Below are 21339 nucleotides of genomic sequence, written 5' to 3'. Positions count from 1 at the left end.
CAGAAAAACTGAGGCGATTCTGCGAGTCCATGACATCACGCATGAAAAGGCCCCCCCTAGAGGAATCACACGTCTCTAGGGGGCCCTTTCTCCGTCTAGAACAACTGTCACAAAGGTGGAAGCAAAATAATTTGCTGTCAGGGATGTATGGAATCTCTAAGTTTCAAGATGCCTATATTGTTTACATAAAATATCTTACTGTACTTTGAAAAAGCCGTGAGGGATCTAAGGTTTCCTGAGGTGGAATTTCCCGGTGGTGGATATCCTTCTGAGGTCAACTGCACTGACCATCACCCAGTGTACTTCGGAGTAGATTCAACACAGCAAAACACTCTCACCGGTGTTTCCGCAGTTAGAGAGCTGCGTGACCCCGAGCGGCCTCCTTCCCGCCCACGTCCAGCACCCGCCCCTAGTCGCCTCAGAGAGGAGGCTCCGAGGGAACTCCCGCAAGTCTGCGCGCGCAGTCCCCGGCCCCGAATCCGCACTGGGCGCGCTATTGCCTTGGAAACCACTGCGCGCACGCGCAAACTCAGGGCTGAGAATTAGGGCTGAGCCAAAAGCCTAGCGGCGGGAGGAGGGGTTTACCCTCCCTCCAGACCGTCGCGCCCAGCTTATTCGGGCGGAGCGTCCCTTCCAGCACGCGCCGGGCTCGCGCCTTCCCTCCGGCTCTCCCCCGCCTCACAGGCACCCTTGCCGTCCTCCCGCATTTGTGCGCCGGTGCAGCAGGCAGTGGGAGCATCCGGGCATTTCCGCAGCCGTGCGGAGATCCGGGCGGCGTCGGCGGTTGAAGAGCTCTCATGGCAGGGACAGGGCGGGGGGAAGGCGAAAGGGGAGTGAGGCGATAAGCCGGGGCCGCTGCGCGGTGGGTCCCGAGGGAGGCGGAGGGGGAAGCGCTCTCGCGGCCGGAGGAGGGCCGACGCGGGGCTCGTCGAGCCTCTCGTGCATTCTCCTGGCCAGCCAGGGCTCCGGACATGCATCTGCATCAGGTCCTTACCGGCGCTGTCAACCCTGGAGACAACTGCTACTCCGTGGGCAGCGTCGGGGATGTCCCCTTCACGGTGAGCGGCGTCCGGGAGCCCGAGGGGGAGAGACCGGGGTCTGAACCCGGGGGTCGACACCCCCTGTCCCAGGCTCACACTTCCCCGGAGGTAGAGGGGGTGGGCTGCGAGGTGTTGGTGGGCCCCACCTGCTCTTTCTCTCTGCAGCCCAATTAAGGGGGGAGGGGACGTGGGATTGTGAGTCCTGCGGCTGGTGTAGGAAATTACCCTTCCAGGGAAAGGATTAGGAATCCATTCCTCTGTCTGCCCACAGCAAACGGGGCCCCGGGGGTGACTTAGACGGGAAGGTTCCTCTCCTAGGGCGGCCCCGCTCTGCGGGAGGAAGAGGATTGCAACCGCTGAAACCCCAGATCGCCAGTTTCGCACCTGCTCTAGGCGTGGAGACCAAGCGACTTAGTCTTGTCTAGGAGAGTGTAGGCGACACTGCTGCGCTTGGCTCCCCTTGCCCGCTGTGTTAGGGTATCGAGGAGACGTTGGAGCCTGCGGCTTTAAACCCAACCCAACCCTCTGTCTCTTGATATGCAGAATGCTAATTCCAACAAGAAAATAGAAAAATTTATTCTCTGCCCCTGAAAAATTTAGAATGTAAATGTTCGCGTGACTTTGGCTTGGAGGGCTCTTATTTATCACGAGATCACAGTTTGGTAACCTTCCTAGGTAATATTTTAATCCATTTGCAAGGTAGGCTGGTTTGTTTTTAAGCTAAGGCAATGTAAAAATTTCATGACATGCTTTTCTTGTTTGTGCGAGTACGATAACAGGTTAGAAGCTCTTTAAAATCTAAATGAAATAGCTATGTTTCTCAAGGAGCGTGGATGCATCCTTTTTGAGAATGGGATGTTGTTAGTATAGCTAATTCAAACCGAGCTGTAGAGGTTTCACCCATAGACTGCCTTTAGCCTGAGTTCCTTTATTTATGTTAAATTTATACATGGTCCTCTTTAGAAGGAACTGTAGGCAATGAGACCTTGATGAAAAACACATTGTTATTGATAACCGTCTGCTTGATAAAATTGGAAGCAGTATAATGGTAGGCTTTTTAGACAAGGGAAACACTTTGATCTGATGTCTGCTTTCCAACAGCATGTTTTTAAAGCTGCAGAAATAAGAAAAGCTCCAGCAAAACTGCACAATCATTATGTAGCACAATCATTCTGGAACAGAATTTATCTGTCATTGTGATACATTAAAAATAACTACAGAATTGCTTTTTGGCCATTTTAATTTTAAGTGTAATGAACTTGGCTTTGTTCCAGTTGAGAATGAACATACAATTTGCCTGACTTGTATCGTTAATCCTTTATCAATGGTGTCATCTGTGTTTTAAGACCCATCTAGTATTGAGCTTGGACTTCAAGTGTGTAGAGAATACTGGGGCACAGAGAAGAAATTTTCCACTCCCCCAGTTGTGTAGGTGGGGAAGAAGTTCCTCAGGGTTAGAAGAGCAGACTTCCTCCATGAAGGAACAAATCTGGAGCTGTGGGTAATGGGTTTTTCCCACACTGTCATGGTGGTGGTAGTTGCCTGTTTTCATTTAAAGTGGAATGGTGTCTCACTGCAGGACTGGTAAAGAGCGCTCAAATGGGTTGAGATGCAGTCTGGAAAGGCCAGTGCACGAACTATGAGTGCTGTGCAGGTGTAGTTATGCTGGAGGCCACCCATAACCAGGTTTTTGGAATCATTTTCATATCTTTTTCCACCTCCCTAATTCATACCTGTCACCAAGTCTAGCTGACTCTCTGCAGTGTCTCTCAGATTTACCCCTTTTCATGTCCTTAGTTACTACCTTTTCATAGAACCTTATTTATATTACTTAATGAGACAGCTTCCAAACTGGTTTTCATGACACTACCTGCTCACTTCAGTTCATCCTTTACACAGCTGCTGGGATGATTTTCTTTTAATACCATTTCTCCATGTCATTCTGGGCTCAGGAATATGTAGTTGTTCCTAATTCTATGAAATTTAAACTTGTCAGATATTCAATCTTCGACTTTATATTTGATTATATGTACTTATCATCTTGATCCTACTGCTATAGACATACTAATTTCTTACTCCAGCCTTCATTTTTATGTTGCAACGAGAGATTCCTGGCTTTTTAATTTCCCAAATATGACTCAAAATCACCTGGTTTAGGATGCCTACCTGTTGATACTGATTATTTGGCCCTTTGGCATTATAAACCCATTCTCATTTTAATATCTTAGTTTTAAGTGCACTGATCCAGTTATAATTTTGTCTTGAACTAGATAGGACTTTCTGGACTCTATGAAGAAAATATTTGTTTGAAAAGAAATAAGAACAAACTGTTTTTAAGCACTCTAGAATTAACTAGAGTGCTAAATAATTAAATAACATTAATTATTTAATGCCTATATTAGTAGAAGAAGAATTTTTTATTTTATTTTTTTTACAAAAAGTAAATCTCCTTTACATAGAACATGACATTTAATTTGTAAGTACAGCAATCAGATGGTAAAACTTTAGTTCTGGGTCAGAGGACAGAAAATGGGACCAGCCAGGTTTGGAATGGAAGTCTTTGACTTCTCATCTGGTGGGCTTTTTTCTGTTGTATGTTTCTTTCCTGTCAGAGTTCTTGCTCTGAAGGGAGGTGTGTGTGTGTGTGTATAAGGCCAAGACATGGCTGTTGTAGATGGAAGACTTTTTGTAGCTAGCCAGTGGTTCTTAGCCAATGATAACCTGATTCCCTTTTCAAAATAGGGTAGATCATTTATTTAGGAGTCTATAAATGGAAAGTTTTGGAAAAGGAATTGTTCTAAACAGATTTTGAAGTGTTCATGACATTCGTAATTGAAAAACGTTGTTATGTATATTGCACTGTGCCTGGTGGATGGTGGGTGGTGTGATTGGTGGTGAATGACTGCTTGGTTATGTCACTGTGGTCCAGTGTGTTCTGTGTTGACATGGTGGTGCAGTTTATACTGGACAGTCCTAGTGATGTGTATACTTTAGTGGTAACATGTGAGTTATGATGGTTTTCACTTACGTTTTGGCAGTTAGCAGTTTTTTAAAAACAATTGTGATTTTATAAATATGATGTATGTATCACCTTTTGAATACTGTTATTCTGCAAAAGTCAGGTCCCAGATAGTTCAAGGAGATGATCTTCTACCACATACGAGCTTCTGTATTTTATTTTGCCATTGAGACATTTCCAACTACTTTCTTACAGATAAGTGAGTTTCAAGGCTTAATGCAACAAATACTCCTTATTTATGTTATTTTCTGAAAAACATAGTCCTTAGATTTATTAATTAAAATAATGATGGTACATGATGATTATTAATCTAATTTAAAATTTTTACCATTTGGCCTTAAGGGGTGCAGACTGTATTTTCAGGCAGATAGGAGCAGTAACAACTTATTTCACTGACGTAACATCTTACTTCAATCCGATATGAATTAAACACATTGGTCAAAGTTTACAAAAATTAGTCATTTCCACTCTCAGGGAGCTTATAATACACTGGCAGAAATAAGAAAAAGATGTACATAATTATAATGTAAGGCAGATGAAAGATCACATGTAGTTGGGAAGATAAAATGTTTCACAGAAGATTGACATTTGGAAAGACAGTGGTATTAGGTCTTTCTGGATAGCAAAACCAACAAAAGCCAAGGAATGGTGTGATATAAAGGATAAATTATTGGGTATATCGCTTCTCGGCCTTTTGGCTAAGATCAAGTGAAATTATTGGGTATAATGGTGTGATGTGAAGGATAAGTTTCTTCACAAAAGTGCTTTAAATAAATAGAGCTTCTTTATTAAATAGCAAACACCCTTAGATTGTTGAAAAATATAATTTGCAAGCATGGCCCATAGCTTTTTAGGAAAATTTTTCTATGTTCTTACATTTCTTGATTTTTATTGTTGGTTTTATTTTTCTTAAAGTCACCAGATTATAATGAATGAAAAAAACTTTAAAAGTTAGAAGATAATGTTATATGACCTCTTTTTCTAGCACTTAGATATATTTTAATTCTATCATATAGCATAATAACATTCCAGTCTTAGAATTATGGCAGCACCTAACTTTGAAAATGATCAGCCTGTTTATACATTTAGGAAATGTTTGTTGAACTCATAGGTGTGTGAGGCTCTGTGGAGATAAGAAAAATAAAAGGAACACAGAAAACTTAGTCCTGATTTCAGGGAATTTATTAAAGAAGTGTAGGAACCTGGTAAAATACTAGGAGAATTAAGACTTGCACTTAACACAACAGGCCAGCTGTGCAGTATTGCGAGACATTTAAATCCTGTTGGGAATTCAGGAGGAATAATAGATTGCTTTTGGCCAGGGAAACTGGGGAGGTGGACAGAAAAATGCTTCTGTATTGTCTGGTTGTCCATAGGTGTCACAACTCCTAGAACTATTGTCAGCCTATGCTGAGAGTAAAGCAGAAGATGGAAGTCAAGAACTTAGAATGATCTTGTTTATCAAGAGAAATTGGCCCGTTTTTTCCCTGGAGAGTAGCTTCTTGTTTATTTAAATAGGTTTTTAGAGTTTGTGGGCTTGTGTTTGGTGTCAGCCTGTAGGTGTACAGGGTGGGGCAAAAGTAGGTATATAGTTGTGAGAACGTGAAACAGAGTTTATTCTTACTTACTATTTTCCATAGGAACAACAGTAAACCTACCTTTACTCCACCCTGTATATGAGGTCATATAAGTTCTTCCTTATGTCCTCCTGTAGCTGGTTAATTAGCCTTCCTACTTATAGTGAGAAGACTCCTAGAAGCTACCCAGAAACTCTGGTATAGTCCTGAATAATGCTTCCCCAGAAATGGGAGGTCAGAGACCTACTACTTATGTAAACTTGGCTAAATCACTTAAAGTTTTTTAGGTTTTTCATCTATAAATTAGGTTCTCTTTACATGTTCAGACCTCAACTGAGTGTTATACCAACTTCTTTTAAGATTTGTAACGGACCAGAAACATAAAGTGGATGTGGTGAAGTTATAAATTTGGAGTCTACTGTATATTTCCCCTCCACTTGTATGTACAACACAGGTGGCAAACACAAGGCCTGCGGGCTGAATCCTGCCCTCCACCTTGTTTTATCCGGCCTGGCACCTTGTTTCTACTGGAAAGCAGTGCTGAGCTCTCTCTTAACTGTTAAGGAATAGTTTCATTTATACAGTCTTAAAATTACATTCGGCCTTTTGAAGGCAACCATGAGGCTGATGTGGCCCCTGGTGAAAATGATTTTGACACCCCTGACACATTGGACAATATTGTTGGTGAGACTTTATAGTCAGCTTGACTTCCTTTCTGGCTCAGGGGATAAGCCATACACAGTGTTTATGAAATAGTGGGTCTTTGGACTCACAGTCAAGAAGAAGGCTCCTGTATATGATTGTATCTTCAGCATCTGGTTACTGGTGGTTTCCTGGGGCTGTCACATGCAGTATGGAGTGGGAGATGGAACCAATGTAATGGTATTCAGGTTTTCTACTCTCTAAATGTATTTACTCCTTTACTTTCTGTCCTTAGGATTTGGGGTATTTGAAAGATGACTTTAGAAATTATAATCAGTATCTTAGCTTGGATCTTGGGAAATTTTGAGCACAAATCAGAGTCTTAGTTTGCTTTTCTTTCTCTTTTAATCCTCTCCTGAGGACATGCTCATTGATTTTGATGAGAAAGGATGGGAGAGGGAGAGAGGAGAGAGACATCCATTGAGAGAAACATTGATTGGTTGCCTTATACATGCCCGACCAGGGACTGAATCTGCAACCCAGGCATATGCCCTGATGGGGAATTGAACCCGTGACCTTTTGGTTTAGGGATGATGCCACAACCAAGCCACACTGGCCAGAGCAGAGTTTCAGTTTTTAATAATCAAAAAGAACACAGGATGTTGTGTTACAAGCGCAGTGACACAGTGGAAAAAGTCATATGTCTGACCAATTTAATTTTTTTCTATGATAGAAAAGCAATATTTAAAAAGGGATGATAATAATAGAGAATACATGAAATTCAGATTTAGTAAGGCTCTTCTAACTTGTAGGTGGTTTTTTAAAGCAAGTTTGGAAGCCAGGTATTTTCATAGAAGTTCTAGAGTTTCTGATCTTTGAGTTTGGGGAGTTCTTTTGCATTATAGTTTTCCTTTGGAACCTTAATTCATGATGTAGCAGGATAGGATCTGTTGTTGAGGAAGCAGGTACAACTTAGGTAGTATGACTGTATTTTCTTTCTTTTAGATATAGCTCATGTAACCCCGGGACTTGATGTGTACACTTGAAACTAGTTGTCTGTACTTGTTACTCTCAAACCTTCTCATTTCATGATTGCTAAGGGCTCCTTGACCACTCTCCTTTACACTTGTCCTAATATCCAAAAAAACATGATGGTTGCCTTATATTCCTCTGACAGGGAAGTACATATGTATAAAGAGGTCAATGAATATGAGAGTGAGATTCCTTTAAACACTGTACTATATGGTAATTTGGTTGGATGATTTGAAAGCCATAACTAATGTCCTTTTAACTTATCATTGGAGATATGTTCCTTTTAGGCCCCTTTCTCTAAACATTGAGCCCTCTAAGGAATATATCATTTACTGTAATTCATACTAAGTCATGATATTTGCATTTTGTGATTTTAGGAAAAAACCCAGGAAACCTGAGTGGGCATTATGCAAAGAGGCATAGGTGGACCCCTGAAAAAATACATGAAAGTTTTGGCTTAGACTCAGTTCAAAGATACACCTAGCTTATATGGTAAAATGCCAACAGTTTCTTTGGAGTAATGACTTTGGTTTTGTGATATGCTAGCAACTTCCCCACATGTTGTCTGGCTTTGACTGTATTGTAGTTATGAGGATCTAATAGGAAGGAGATACTCAAATTATTATCACCTACTTTACCCATAGCATCTTCCCTCATTCCTTTTATGTGGATGGATTGTGTTTCCAGCAAAGGCCAGTTCCTCCACTTGTATTAGTGATTTTGCTCCCTATGGGACATTTGGCAATGTTTGGAGGCATATTTTATCATAACGGAGTTGGCAGGTAGGACTGGCATCTAGCAGCAAAAGGCCAGAAGTCTTGGTAAATGTCATACAAGGCAAAAGACAGCCCCCTCCCCCCATGAAGAATTACTCAGCCCCAAATGTAAATATTCTCAAAGTTGTGAAAAACCCTGATATACCCTAGTTCTCATCCCTTCTTATTGTCTCAAGGGCATTGCCCTAGGAATTTCTCCTTTTTTCTCCTGTAAAATTGCTCTTTCTTCTTTATTGAAATACTTTCTTCATGTAGCTTTCCTGGTTTTCCTCTGCTTCCCTTAACTGCTCCTCAGCCGGATTCCAGATTTCCATATCTAGCTGTTTCTTTGACATTTCCTTCTTGAGTGTCTAATAGCTACCTCAGAGTGCCCATCCTCATAATATTCTCCTCCTCCAGCCTTTTCTAGATCAGCAAATGGCTACTTCATTTTTTTCCAGTTCCTTTGATATCTTCCACTCTTTTTAAATTCACATCCCATATCTAACACTGGCAGATGATGTTGGCTATACCTTCAAAATGCATCTAGAATTGGACGAGTTCTTATCATCTGCACTGCTACTACTGTGGTCCAAAACACCATCATCTCTTTCCAGGGCTATGGCATTCGGCTCTTAACAGGTCTCCTTGCCTTGTCTGTCTTTAGTTTGATCCTCCTCTAGTTTATTCTCAACATAATATAGCCAGAATGATTCTATTAAAATACAGTCATAAGCTACTTTATGACAGGGACACATTCTGAGAAATATGCCACTTGATTTTGTTATTGTGCTATCATCTTATAGTATACTTAGATAAACCTAGATGGCATAGCCTACTACACACTCAGGCTATATGGTGTAGCCTATTGTTCCTAGGCAACAAACCTGTACATGTGTTACTGTATAAAGCAGTAGGAGATTAAATCAAGCACATGAGAAATTGGTGCAATTGAGATGCAGTAAACACAGATGTATAAGGCTGCTGCCAGCGTAAATGGAATCCTATTGTACACAAATTTTTTATAAATATACTCTAACAATAAAAAGTATATATAGTAAATATATAAATCAGTAGCATAGCTTATCATCATCAAGTATTACACACTATGTAATTGTATGTGCTGTACTTGTATATGACTGGCAGTGTAGTGGGTTTGTTTACTCCAGCATCAATACAAACACGGGAGTACTCTGTTGAGCTGTGACGTTAAGACCATGGCTGCAACATCACTAGGCAACAGAATTTTTCAGTTCCATCATAATATTACAAGACCACAGTCATATATTTGGTCTGTTACTGACTGAAACATTATATGGCTCATGACTGTATAAATCAAATCTTGTTAGTCTCTTGTTCAAAACTTTCAGACGATTTCTTTTTTTTACACTCAGAAAAAAGACCTGTATGCCTTCAGTGCCCTTCAGTGCTATTTCTTTAGCACCTAGAACAAAAATGTGTGGGGTCCAAAAAAAATACCCAATAAATTAATAAATGTAAAGGGCACTTGGAGTAATATACAACATTCTTAGGGTAAAAATAGTGACCACTTTTATAAGGCTATTTTTGATAGTATCTGTTGCTATAGATTGATGATGTTAGTCCATATTTGGATAAATGAATTTTATAGGATGGGGGCAGAGAGATCTGATATAAGTCCAGGTGTAGAAGCTTTTCTGGTCTGGTTTAATCCAAGGATGGGGTATGTGAAGGTATTGAGAGGAATTGACAGACTCTGTGCCCATTAAGCAGTTCTCAAATTTTCCTCCATTAAGATTTTGAAAAACTTCAGTCACAGGGATGTCCAACCTGCGAGTAAAGAGGGAAAGAGCAAAATTAATCCAAACAATATAGAAAGAAAAAAAAATAAATTAAGAATAAGTTAATGAAATGGAAAATATATACAATACAGAAGAGTGAAGTTAGAAGTAGGTTTATTTTAAAAGATTAATAAAGTTGATAAACTTCTGTTGAAGAAAACAAGGAGTCACAAGTAACCAATGGCAGTAATGAGAAAAGAAGCAACACAATAGAGGTTGCTGTAAACTATTTTAAACTAATAAATTTGGGAATCTACACAAAATAATAAGTTCTTAGAAATATAATGACCCAAATTTCATTAACAAAAAAGTAAAGATAAATATTCTCAAATTGGTAGTGTAAGCTTCCTGTGTGAGCCCTTGGTCCAATTCACCGGAATGTTAAAAAGGGTTATCTCTGGATTGTACCTAACAGATGATTTCATCTTTCATCTACATTTTTCAAATTATCTATAAGAGCATGTGTTACTTTTTAAATTTTGAGGGGGAAGAAAAGGACTGGGAACTTTAAGTTCTAGTTTTAATTCTGCCACAGGTCTAGCTATATGACTTTGATTAAATCATTTAATACCTGAATATAAGATTCCTTTAGTAGATCCAAACTGTAAAATCATTTCATTTCATGTGCCAATTTAATATAAACAGAATCAATCCTACCACTACAAAAAACATACAAATTGTTTCTATATACTAACCACATACAACTGACACTATTAAATACTGCTAGAAAGAAGGGCTACAGTTCAGTTATTCTATAACTATAACCAAAGTCATCACTTTGGTACATGGTCTCCAATTTAACTAGTTTATAGCTTATACCAACATAAACCATTTCCCCTTGTACAGCAGTTCACATTTAGTAGCTGGTTTGCTTTACAGGTATGCACAATGTGTAGGCACTCATATTTTTGAATAAAAGATAACCAGGAAGTTTGGCTAATTGAAATTATGCTGGAAAGTGGAAACTCCTTTTCAGTTTCCTTTTCACTTTCTGTATATCAACGTTGTTTGAATTGTGAGGTTTTTAGAATGCAGATATGATATTAATAGTTTTTTCAAAAAAAATTTGAATTCTTTAGAGCATTTTTTGGGGGGGAGGAGGGTTTATTTTTAAAAGCCAAATTGGGCTTTTGATTATATAAAAATTTCCCCAGCATAAAATTGTGATAGCCATGTTTGAATGCTCCATTTGTATGTGGATTGCCACATTCTTAAAATTACTTTCCCAAGAATATTCCTCTGGCTGACTTCAGTTTACCACCAAGTGGGAAAGCCATTGCTTCAATCATGTCTTTGTCAGGCTCCTCAATGAGCAATTCCAGGGCCAGCTGAGCTGATTGTTAAAACATGTAAAACATGTAACCCTTAAAATACAGAATCACTATGCTCCATCTCCAACTTTTTATGTACCAGCAGCAGGGGTGTCCCACCTTTTGATATCTCTGGCCCACACACCGAAAAAAGAACAGTTGTCTTGGGCCACACATTGAATGCACAAACACTAATGGAAACAAAGAAACCTCATATAGTTTTAAGTAAATTTATGATTTTGTATAAATTTATGGTAACTTGTTGAGACAAATGCTTAGCTCGTTTTAGTCTTTTTATATATGCATTTATGGATGTAAGTTTTTTTAAAAAATATTTATTTATTTTTAGAGAGGGAAGGTAGGGAGAAAGAGAGAGAAACATCAATGTTTGGTTGCTGGGGGCTGTGGCCTGCAACCCAGGCAAGTGCCCTGATTGGGAGTCGCACCTGCGATGCTTTGGTTCACAGACCGCGCTCAATCCACTGAGCTACACCAGCCAGGGCTGGATGTAAGTTTTATATTCTTCAGACCTACAATTATATCTGCATACCACAAAGTTAATTTTTAAATCACTAAGTCAAATAACTTAGAAGTATGTTTCTACTGTAGAAATCACAACATGCATTCGTCATTTACCGTGTGACTTACCAAAGTTTGGTGAGGGTTTGTAAACTTACCAGACAATAGAACACTTTGCATTGTTTTTCACGCTCTTCCTGCCTATAATCTATCCTTCTGTGTAAGTCTGTTTATTTATAAACCCTGTAAGACACCATTATTTTACATAGTGTTTATTTAGATTTACATACATACAGTATTTACTGTTACTTTGCTCTTCTACATCTCTCACACTCCATTTGGGATTATTTTCTCCCTGGAGAACCTTTAGAATTTCCTTTGTGTGGATTGGTTGGCGTTGTAATGTCACCTTTTGTTTGTCTGAGAATGCCTGTATTTTGTTATATTCTCGAAAGACATTTTTGCTAGGTCAAGGATGGCAGTGTTTTCAGCGCCTTGATGATATCAGTCCTTTGTCTACTAACCTCTACTGTTTCTGTTGAGAAGTCAGTTGCCAGCCTATTACTTTTTTAAAAGTTGTACTTTATTTTCTGTAGCTGCTTTTAACATTTTTTTCTTTGACTTTCAGGAGTTTTACTATGTTGTACCTAGGCATGCATATTCTTTTTTCAGTCCTGCTTGGGACTTCTGAGATTTTTAAATCTGTGAATTGATGTATTTCATCAGATCTGGAAAATTTTCAGCTAATATCTCTTCAGTTATTGCCTCTGCACCATTGACCTTATGAGACTAATATTGTCAGTCACTGCTTAATAACATTTTGCTCATCAACTGCATATATGCAGGTGGTGTCATAAGTTCATAATGGAGCTGAAAAATTCCTTGTGTCATAGCTGTCCTAACTTTGTAGTGCAGCACGTGGCTTATGAGTTTGTGGTGATGCTGGAGTAAAGAAACCTGCGCTGCCAGTCGTATAAGAGTATGATACATACAATTATATACAATACATAATACTTGATAATGATAATAACCATGCTACTGGCTTATATACTTCCTATTCTGTTGTAATTTTAGAGGGTACCCTTTCTACTTACAAAAAAAGGCTTGCTTGCTCTAAACAGTGTGCTGTGCTACACTGGCAGCAGCCTCCTATGTCTTGTGTTCACTGCTTCTTTTGATTGCATCATTTTCTCTCTTTGTTTTAATCTTGTGCTGTTCTGTGCAGTGACATGGGTACAGGCTTGTAGTCTAGGAGTGATAAACTGAACCATACAGCCTAGGTGTGTAGTAGGCTAGAACATCCAGGTTTGTGTAAGTGCACTGGCTGTATTAAACATGTATTAGACTTTCTTACTCTGTTTCTGTGTCTAATACCCTCTCCTTTGTATTTTGTTTTATCCTCTGCAGCATTCTGGATGGTTTCATCTAATCCATTTGCTAATCCTATCTTCAGGCATGTCTAATTTGCTTTATGGTACTTACTGTACTGACTAGTGCTAGGCATTGGTTTTTGTTTTTGTTTTTTTTTTGTAGATGCCCTTTAGGTTGAGAATGTATTCTTCTATTTCTTTTTTTGAGGAAAGTTTTTATCATGAAAGGATCTTGAATATTGTCAAATGTTCTTTATCAATTGATATGGTCATGTGGATTTTCTTCTTTAGACTGTTAATTTGGTGGACTACATTGATTTTTGCAAATTGAATCACTTTTTATTTATAGTATAAGCCCTGCTTGGTTATGATGTGTATTATCTTTTTTACATATGGCTGGGTTTGATTTACTTATATTTTATTGAGCATTTTTGTGTTAGTGTTCATTGAGGATATTGATCAATAGTTTTTTCCCTTTTTTAAGTTGGTTTTGGTATCATTGTAATATTGGTTTTATAAAATGAGTTTTGAAGTATTTCTTCCTTTTCTGTTCTCTGTCAGGGATCATGAGGAATGGGTGTCATTTATTCTGTGAATGTTAGAATTTGCCAATGAAACCTCCTGGAATTTTCTTTTTCGGGTTTTTAACTACACATTTGATTTCTCTCATAGTTAAAGATTATTTAGATAATATATTTCATATTCATTGTATTTTTATAGTTTCTTTTTTGGCAGAATTAATCATTTTCATCTATTGTCTCATTTATGGGTATAGAGATGTTTATAGTATTTCATTGTTATTCTTTTAATGCCAGAAACTTTAGTACTGATGTTCCTTTCTTTATTGTTGATATTGGTAATTTGTGTCTTTTTTTCTTTGCCTTGCAGGAAGTTTATATGTTTTATTGACCTTTTCTAAAGAACAAGATTTTGACTTCATTCATATTCACTATTGTTTTTGTTTTCAATTTCATTGATTTCTGCTCTTATCTTTATTAACTTCTTGCCTTCTGCATGCTTTTAATTTGCTTTGCTCTTCTTTTCTAAGATGAAGATGAGATTATTGATTTAAGAGTGTTCACCATGTTCACCTATATATTTTTATGAGAATTTTTATACTAGTCACTTTAATGTCTTTGATAATTTTTTTCTTTTAATATATCTTATTGGTTATGATATTACAGTTGTCCCAATTTTTCCCCTTTGCTTCCCTCCACCTGATACCCTCACTCCCTCCAGCAGTCCTCTGCTTAGTTCATGTCCATGGGTTGTGCATATAGGTTCTTTGGCTACTCCATTTCCTAGAGTGTTCTTAACATCCCCCTGTCTATTCTGTACTTACCAATTTGCACTTCTTAATCCCTGCATCTTTACCCCCATTCTCTCCCATCTACCTCCAACTAATAACCCTCCAAACGATCTCCGTATCTATTATTCTATTTCTGTTCTGCTTGTTTGCTTAGGCTGTTCTTTAGATTCAGTTGTTGGTGGTTGTGAATTTATTGCAATTTTATTTTACTTTTATGTTATTAACCTTTTTTAAAAAAAGATTTTAGTTATTTTCAGAGAGTGGGAAGGGAGAGAGAAAGAGTGGGAGAGCAACATTGATGTGCAAGAGAAACATCAGTTGGTTGCCTCTCACACACCCTTTATTGACCTCCTGGCACACAACCCAGACTTGTGCTCTGAACAGGAATCAAAACTGTAACCTTTTAATTTGTGGACTGGCGCTCAGTCCACAGAGCTACACCAGTCAGGGCATTTATTGCCATTTTAATGTTTGTAATTTTGATTTTCTTCTTTTTCTTAAATAAGTCCCTTTAACATTTCATAGAATAAGGGCTTGATGATGATGAACTCCTTGAGCTTTACCTTGTCTGGGAAGCACTTTAACTACCCCTCCATTCCAAATGATAGCTTTGCTGGATAGAGTAATCTAGGTTGTAGGTCCTTGCTTTTCATCACTTTGAATACTTCCTGCCAATCTCTTTTTGCCTGCAAAGTTTCTTTTGAGTAATCAGCAGACAGTCTGATGGGCACTCCTTTGTAGGTGACTGTCCTCATCTCTTGCTGCTTTCAGAATTCTCTCCTTCATTTTAATTTTGGGTAATGTAATGATGTGCCTTGGTGTGTTCTTCCTTGGGTCCAACTTCTTTGGGACTCTCTGAGCTTCCTGGACTTCCTGGAAGTCTGTTTCCTTTGCCAGATTGGGGAAGTTCTCCTTCATTATTTGTTCAAATAAGTGTTCAATTTCTTGCTCTTCCTCTTCTTCTTCTGGCACCCGAATAATACGGATATTGGAACATTTAAAGATGTCCTGGAGATTCCTAAGCCTTTCCTCATTTTTTTGAATTCTTGTTTCTTCATTCTTTTCTGATTGTATGTTTTTTTCTTCCTTCTGGTCCACTCCATTGATTTGAGACCTAGTTTTCTTTCCATCACTATTGGTTCCCTGTACATTTTTCTTTTCATTTAGTGTAGCCTTCATTTTTTCATCTAATTTGTGACCAAAATCAACCAATTCTGTGAGCATCCTGATCACCAGTGCTTTGAACTGTGCATCTGATAGGTTGGCTATCTCTTGGTCGCTTAAAAGTATTGGTTCTGGAGCTTTGATTTGTTCTTCCGTTTGAGCCTTTTTTTTTGGGGGGGGGGGGTCTGGTCTCGCCTGTTCTGTAGTGAGGGGCGGAGCCTTTGGTGTTCACCAGGGTGGGGCAACCCAGTTGCTGGGTTGTGATGCTGTCTGTGGGGGTGGGGTCTGAGAGGGAGCAATGGCGCTTGCTTGCTCTCTGTTGGATTTTAGTTCTCTCTGCCACTCCCCACAAGCAAATTGGGCCCTTCTGGTGCTGGTTCCTGGGTGGGTGGGCTTGTATATGTTCTAGGACCCCGTGGGTCTCTCCAGTGAACTTTCCTGTGAGGCTTGGAGTCTTTCCCGGCACCTCAGCCTCCACAAGTGTTTTCAATTAGTGCTTTTAGGCTTTATTTCCCGGTGCTGGGGCCCTGGGTTGCACTGTGTGGTCTCGCTTCCCATTTTCACCTGGTTTATCTGCGCACGAATGTGTGACTATGGGCAGCCAGCTCCCTTGCATGTCTCACTGGGTCTGCTTGTTGCCTCCACATGCCCACGCCCACACCCACTCCTGGGACCTGCCACTGGGGTCTGCCAGCCACCACTTTTTCCTGCCGAGACCCCTCTTCACTGGCTGCCGACTCCGCCCCTCTTACCGGTCTGGATGACTGGTTGTAGGGACTTCTGTACAGTTCAATTTTCTGTCGTGGTTGTTTTTTCCTTTCTAAATTTTTGTTGTCCTTAATTTTGGTTGTGTGAGGAGGCACAGTGTGTCCACCTATGCCTCTCTCTTGGCTGGAAGTCTCCCCATTAGCTTTTTAAACTGGTGGTTTTAATTTCAAGTGTGCCCTGGCTGGTATGGCTCAGTGGATTGAGTACCAGCCTGTGAACCAAGAGGTCCCTGGTTCGATTCCCAATCAGGGCACATCCCTGAGTTGCAGGCCACGTCTGCAGTTTGTCCACAGTTGGGGGGCGTGCAAGAGGCAACTGGCGATGTGTCTCTCATGCAGTGATATTTCTTTCCCTTTCTTTGTCCCTTCCTCCCCCATCTCTAAAAAGAAAGAAATAAAAATATTTTCAAATTGCACATGGTACTTAATAGCAGCCTTATTTCTGAATATGCATGACTTCTCAGCTTAACTCTTTCTGCTGACTCTGGTTGTTTTGGTGTAAGTTCCCCAGCATGGTTTTTGATTGGCGTATCTCATCTTTTCCAGCTGGCTGTTAGCCACTGGTCATTATTCTGGACCACCCTTGCCTCCTGTCACCTGTGAGTAAAGAAGAGTCACAAGATTAAAAAAACAGCGCTAAATTGAACTCTATATAAATAGTGCACACTGGGTTATTTAATCTTTTCTCAGACCTTTTTGAAGCAAATTTGTGCAACCTTATAATTTTATAACTTAAAAGGAGTCTGAGCAGTGATCTAGTCAGTCTTTCCTTTGACTGGTGAAGGAGAGATCTATAGAGAGATTATGATTTTCCTGTTGTTATAGTCAGGGTTAACACCTCTAGAGTCTCCGGAATGTATTCTTTTCATTATATTGAATGTATTGAAACTTTAATTACAATTTAATATTTTAATTGCATTATTTGGGAAATACTTTTTTGAACACTGTCAGGAATGTTGTGCTCAAAATATGAACACTTAGGTTAAATGATTTTCTGAAAATATCCAGTAGTTACAAAATAATTGGTAGTTGTCACAAACATTATATATTAATATTGCTATATATTATGTAATATGTGTACTATTAACTTTAAAATTTTTTCAAATGTAAAATGTATTAAGAAGGAACTAAGAAACAATATGAGTCACTTATTTTATGTTTCTAATAATGTTCAAAAAGTGTTCATTTAATTTCTTTAAAGTAGCTATTTTAAAAAGTAGTGTTTTACTTTATTATTCTCCATGAGGCAAATTGTTATATACTCTAAGCTTTAGAGAAAATGATAGAGGCTGAAAGATGGCTCTAGGTTTTTATACATGTTACCTAGTCCATGGGGCTTATTTTTACCAATGTGACTATGCTTTCCTTTAGAAATTTGTGATAGTTAATTTTTTGAGTGGTTTATTCTTAGCACTGACATATTTATAAGAGATGATTTTTGGTTTCCACTCCCAGGCCTACCTTTTAATGAGAAGGTAGGCCAGCTGGACACAGAGCTGGTTTTGTAATGGTTAATTAGAGCAAATTAATTAATTATTACATTTCTCTTTACAAGGTCTCATTTTCCCTTCAGATGATACTAGCATGAGTAAATTAAAAACATGTTTTATTCAAAGACACAGAAATAGGCTTAGTCTGGACTGCACGTGGCTGTGTTTTGTGTGTATGTTTATTTTTTTAATCTTAGCATTTAGAATTTGTTATAGCTCTATTTGTTAGTAAATTATCCAATTTGGCTAGTTTTTGACTCATAATAAGATAGTTCTTTTTTAAATTTTAAGTTTTAATTTTAAAGATCTATTTTTTTTAGAACATTTGCTTTTGGGGGTTGTTGGACAGAAATTAAAAATAATTTTGTCTCTTACCACTTAATCACAACCACTTGTAATATATTTTTAAAAATTTTGTTTTTTTTCTGGTCATAGGTTTTTTTTACATATTATTAAGCTTTGTTTTATGCTTTACTCAGCATACCACTTGCAGCTTTGCTTTTTTCTCCTGCTACTTGTAAGCAGTCTGTTACTTTTGCAAATCCTGATATGAGTTGTTTTCTAAAAGAAATAGTCCCCTTGGTTACCACACAAGTAGTCTTTATTAGATTAAGTCTGACAATTCTCCACCTGTTGTTAATTTAGGTTAATGTTTTTGCTGTAAGCTTTTTGAATACTAGTTAGCTTCTGATTTATTTATTTTGCTCATTCAGCATTCTTGAATCATCTCAGTAAAGTGTATTCTTAGTTATCTGGAAAGAAGAGCTGCTTATTTAATTACTACTCTCCCCCCTTTTCTCATTATAGTGAGGACATATCTGAATGACAGGAGTTTTATTTATTTTTGGGGGGGCTGGTGGTGATGGGTAGAAGTTGATAAGGGTTTGACTTTGTGAAGAAAATTAGAGTAAGACAACTTGTTAGCTATTTGTGACAAAGAATGATTTCCATAAAGAGCTCTTAAATAATTTAGAGCAGGGGTATCAAATTCATTTTCATCATCGGGGCCACATCAGCCTTGCGGTTGCCTTCAAAGGGCCAAAATAATTTTAGGACTGTATAAATGTAACTACTCCTTAACTGTTAAGAAGCTGAAATTAGCCCTGAATGGCGTAGCTCAGTGGATTGAGTGCAAGCTTCGAACCAAAGTGCCGCAGGTTCAGTTCCCAGCCAGGGTATATGCCTGGGTTGCAGGCCATGGCCCCCAGCAACTGCACATTGATGTTTCTTTCTTTCTCTATCTCCCCTCCCTCTCTAAAAATAAATAAATAAATAAAATCTTAAAAAAAAAAAGCTGAAATTACATTTGGCCCTTTGAAGGCAACCATGAAGCTGATGTGACCCTTGGTGAAAATGAGTTTGACACCCCTGATTTAAATAACAAGACGAAAGACCCAGTTAAAAACAGACCAATAACATGAATAATGCAGTTTGCAGAAAAGTAAATATAAATGGCTGATAAATAATGAAAAGGTGCTCAACATTCTTCCTAGTAAAAATAAAAATGAAAACAACAGGGAGTTGCCAGGTTTTGTTGGATTGGAAATATTGAAACGTGTGGTAATGATCAGGTTTAGTGAGAAAGTGAAAAAATAGACACTTTTATATACATGGGAAGTGTGATCTTTTTGGAGGCCAGTTTACAGTTGTTACTAAATTTTAATCACTCACCAAGCAAATTATATCTTAGAATTTATCCTATGGTATACTTGTATACATATGCATAGTATCAGTAATGCATAATATATTTTAAATATAGATGTTTATTGAAGCATTTTTTTCCTTCGATGATAAAAGACTGGAAACAACCTAACTTAATTATGACAGAGCCACAAAATAGAATATTATGCAACAATTAAGAAGGATGAGGTAGTTCCTTCTTTGCTGATATGGAAGAATTTCATGATATATTAATTAAGTGGAAAAAAGTTGCAGAATTGTGTGTAGCATAATCCCTTTATGCTACAAAAAGATTTATACATAGATACACTTGTATGTACACTAAACATTTCAGGAAGGGTTCATAGGTAACTTTTAAGTGATTGCGCCTTCAGAATGAGGATAGTCAAGATGAAGTCAAGTTAAATTTCGTTTTAAAATTTAGTACATGTTTTTTTTCTCTATAAAAAACCTTGTTACTAAAAACATAAAATTAAACATTTAAAATGACTTATTTACTTTGTAGGTGGCTTTAATGGATAAGTAATATATGAAAGCTCTAGATTAATAGGGAAACCTATTTTTCTATTTTATTTATTGATTGATTTGTATTTATTGATTTGGGGGGGAGAAAGAAAAAACATTGATTTGTTGTTCCACTCATTTATGTATTCATTGATTGATTCTTGTATGTGCCCTGACCAGGGATTGCTGATGCTCTAACCAATTGAGTTACTCAGCAAGGGCTAGAAGTTAATTTTTAATTCTGAGAGCATCATAGAAATTAGAATTTTAATTAGGTGACTAAAATAAAGAGAGGGAAACGATATTGGAAAGTTTTTGTTAATCTGTGCTTTGTTTTCTTGGTTTTAGGATTTTCATAGGTCTGCATTGGCTTCCCAAAAGTATTTTCTCAAGATAACTTGGTATAAACCAAGTAACCATTAAAGCCCACATAACCCTGTCTTCTCTTTAGCTTTTTGTTTATGAAAAGAGGAAAGATCATAGCAGAAATGAAGAATTTAAATGAATTTATGTGATTAACCAATAAGAAGAACAAAAATCTGAGCAATATAAAACCTATAGAAGATGGTCATTATTTAAGTGGATAAAACAGTGTAAAGAAACCTGTATTTGCATCCCAGCACATGGTTACTTTGTTACTTTGATTAAACCATATGAACTTTTATTTACTTATAGTAAAGTGGGATTAATAACCAACTTCTAAGATTGAAAGAAAGACTGGGAATGCATAGTACAATACCTGTTACCCAGTAGGCTTTTAATAAGTACTACTTTTTAGTAGTTATTTTTCTCTTAACATATGCCCTCTTTTGTAGAAGAGTGAACATAGTTACATGAATCAAATCTCTGTCTCAGGGAGGGTGGGAGTTTAACAGTAAAACTTGGAAGACTACACCGTGTTAAAGTAGACAAACCTCTCAACATACTTTATACCTCGTGATTCATCAGTGCTTTTCTTTTAAATTTAGTCATCAGTCAGCGGTTCTCAATGATCTCAAACTTTGACCCTGAAACTACCAGGATGTTAAAGCATCCAGCTACTTCTTAGAAAATGCCAATATAATTGTCTGTATTCTGAATTCTTACAGGAAAAGTCATGTTTCTATAAGATTTAAAAAAGGCTTTTATTTTCTTTACACTTTAATTTATCTAAGACTTAAAGTAAATTTGATAAAGTAGAACAGTGCTTGTAGAATATGAGTATTGTTTGCTTTTCTGAAAGTGGTGTAGTCAAGGCAGTTACATATAAAACTGAAGTTAGAGGAGACAGAGTGTGTTATGCCTGTTTGGATATGCTTAGTCATTGATCACAGAAACATTAAACACTTTGGAGACGGCAAC

The 21339-nt window shown here is 38.0% G+C and overlaps 1 protein-coding gene and 1 pseudogene across 3 annotated transcripts in view; both read left to right on the top strand.

Moving 5' to 3' along the window:
- The first annotated feature begins 615 nt into the window (after positions 1–615).
- DMXL2 (Dmx like 2) overlaps positions 616–21339 on the top strand; it is a 136473-nt gene continuing 115749 nt past the window's right edge. For all 3 annotated transcript variants that reach the window (XM_045822404.1, XM_045822403.1, XM_045822405.1), the window contains exon 1: positions 616–1058. In XM_045822404.1, coding sequence (XP_045678360.1) covers positions 972–1058 — 87 coding nt within the window. In that variant the 5' untranslated portion in view covers positions 616–971. The remainder of the gene's footprint in view (positions 1059–21339) is intronic.
- Positions 4738–4865, top strand: LOC123809086 (annotated as a pseudogene).

This window comes from Phyllostomus hastatus, unplaced genomic scaffold, assembly GCF_019186645.2.
Source record: "Phyllostomus hastatus isolate PE091 unplaced genomic scaffold, TTU_PhHast_1.1 phas_scaffold_501, whole genome shotgun sequence".
NCBI classification, from domain to species: domain Eukaryota; kingdom Metazoa; phylum Chordata; class Mammalia; order Chiroptera; family Phyllostomidae; genus Phyllostomus; species Phyllostomus hastatus.
The sequence above is the reverse complement of the archived record's forward strand: the minus strand, read 5'-3'. Positions and strand labels throughout refer to the sequence as shown.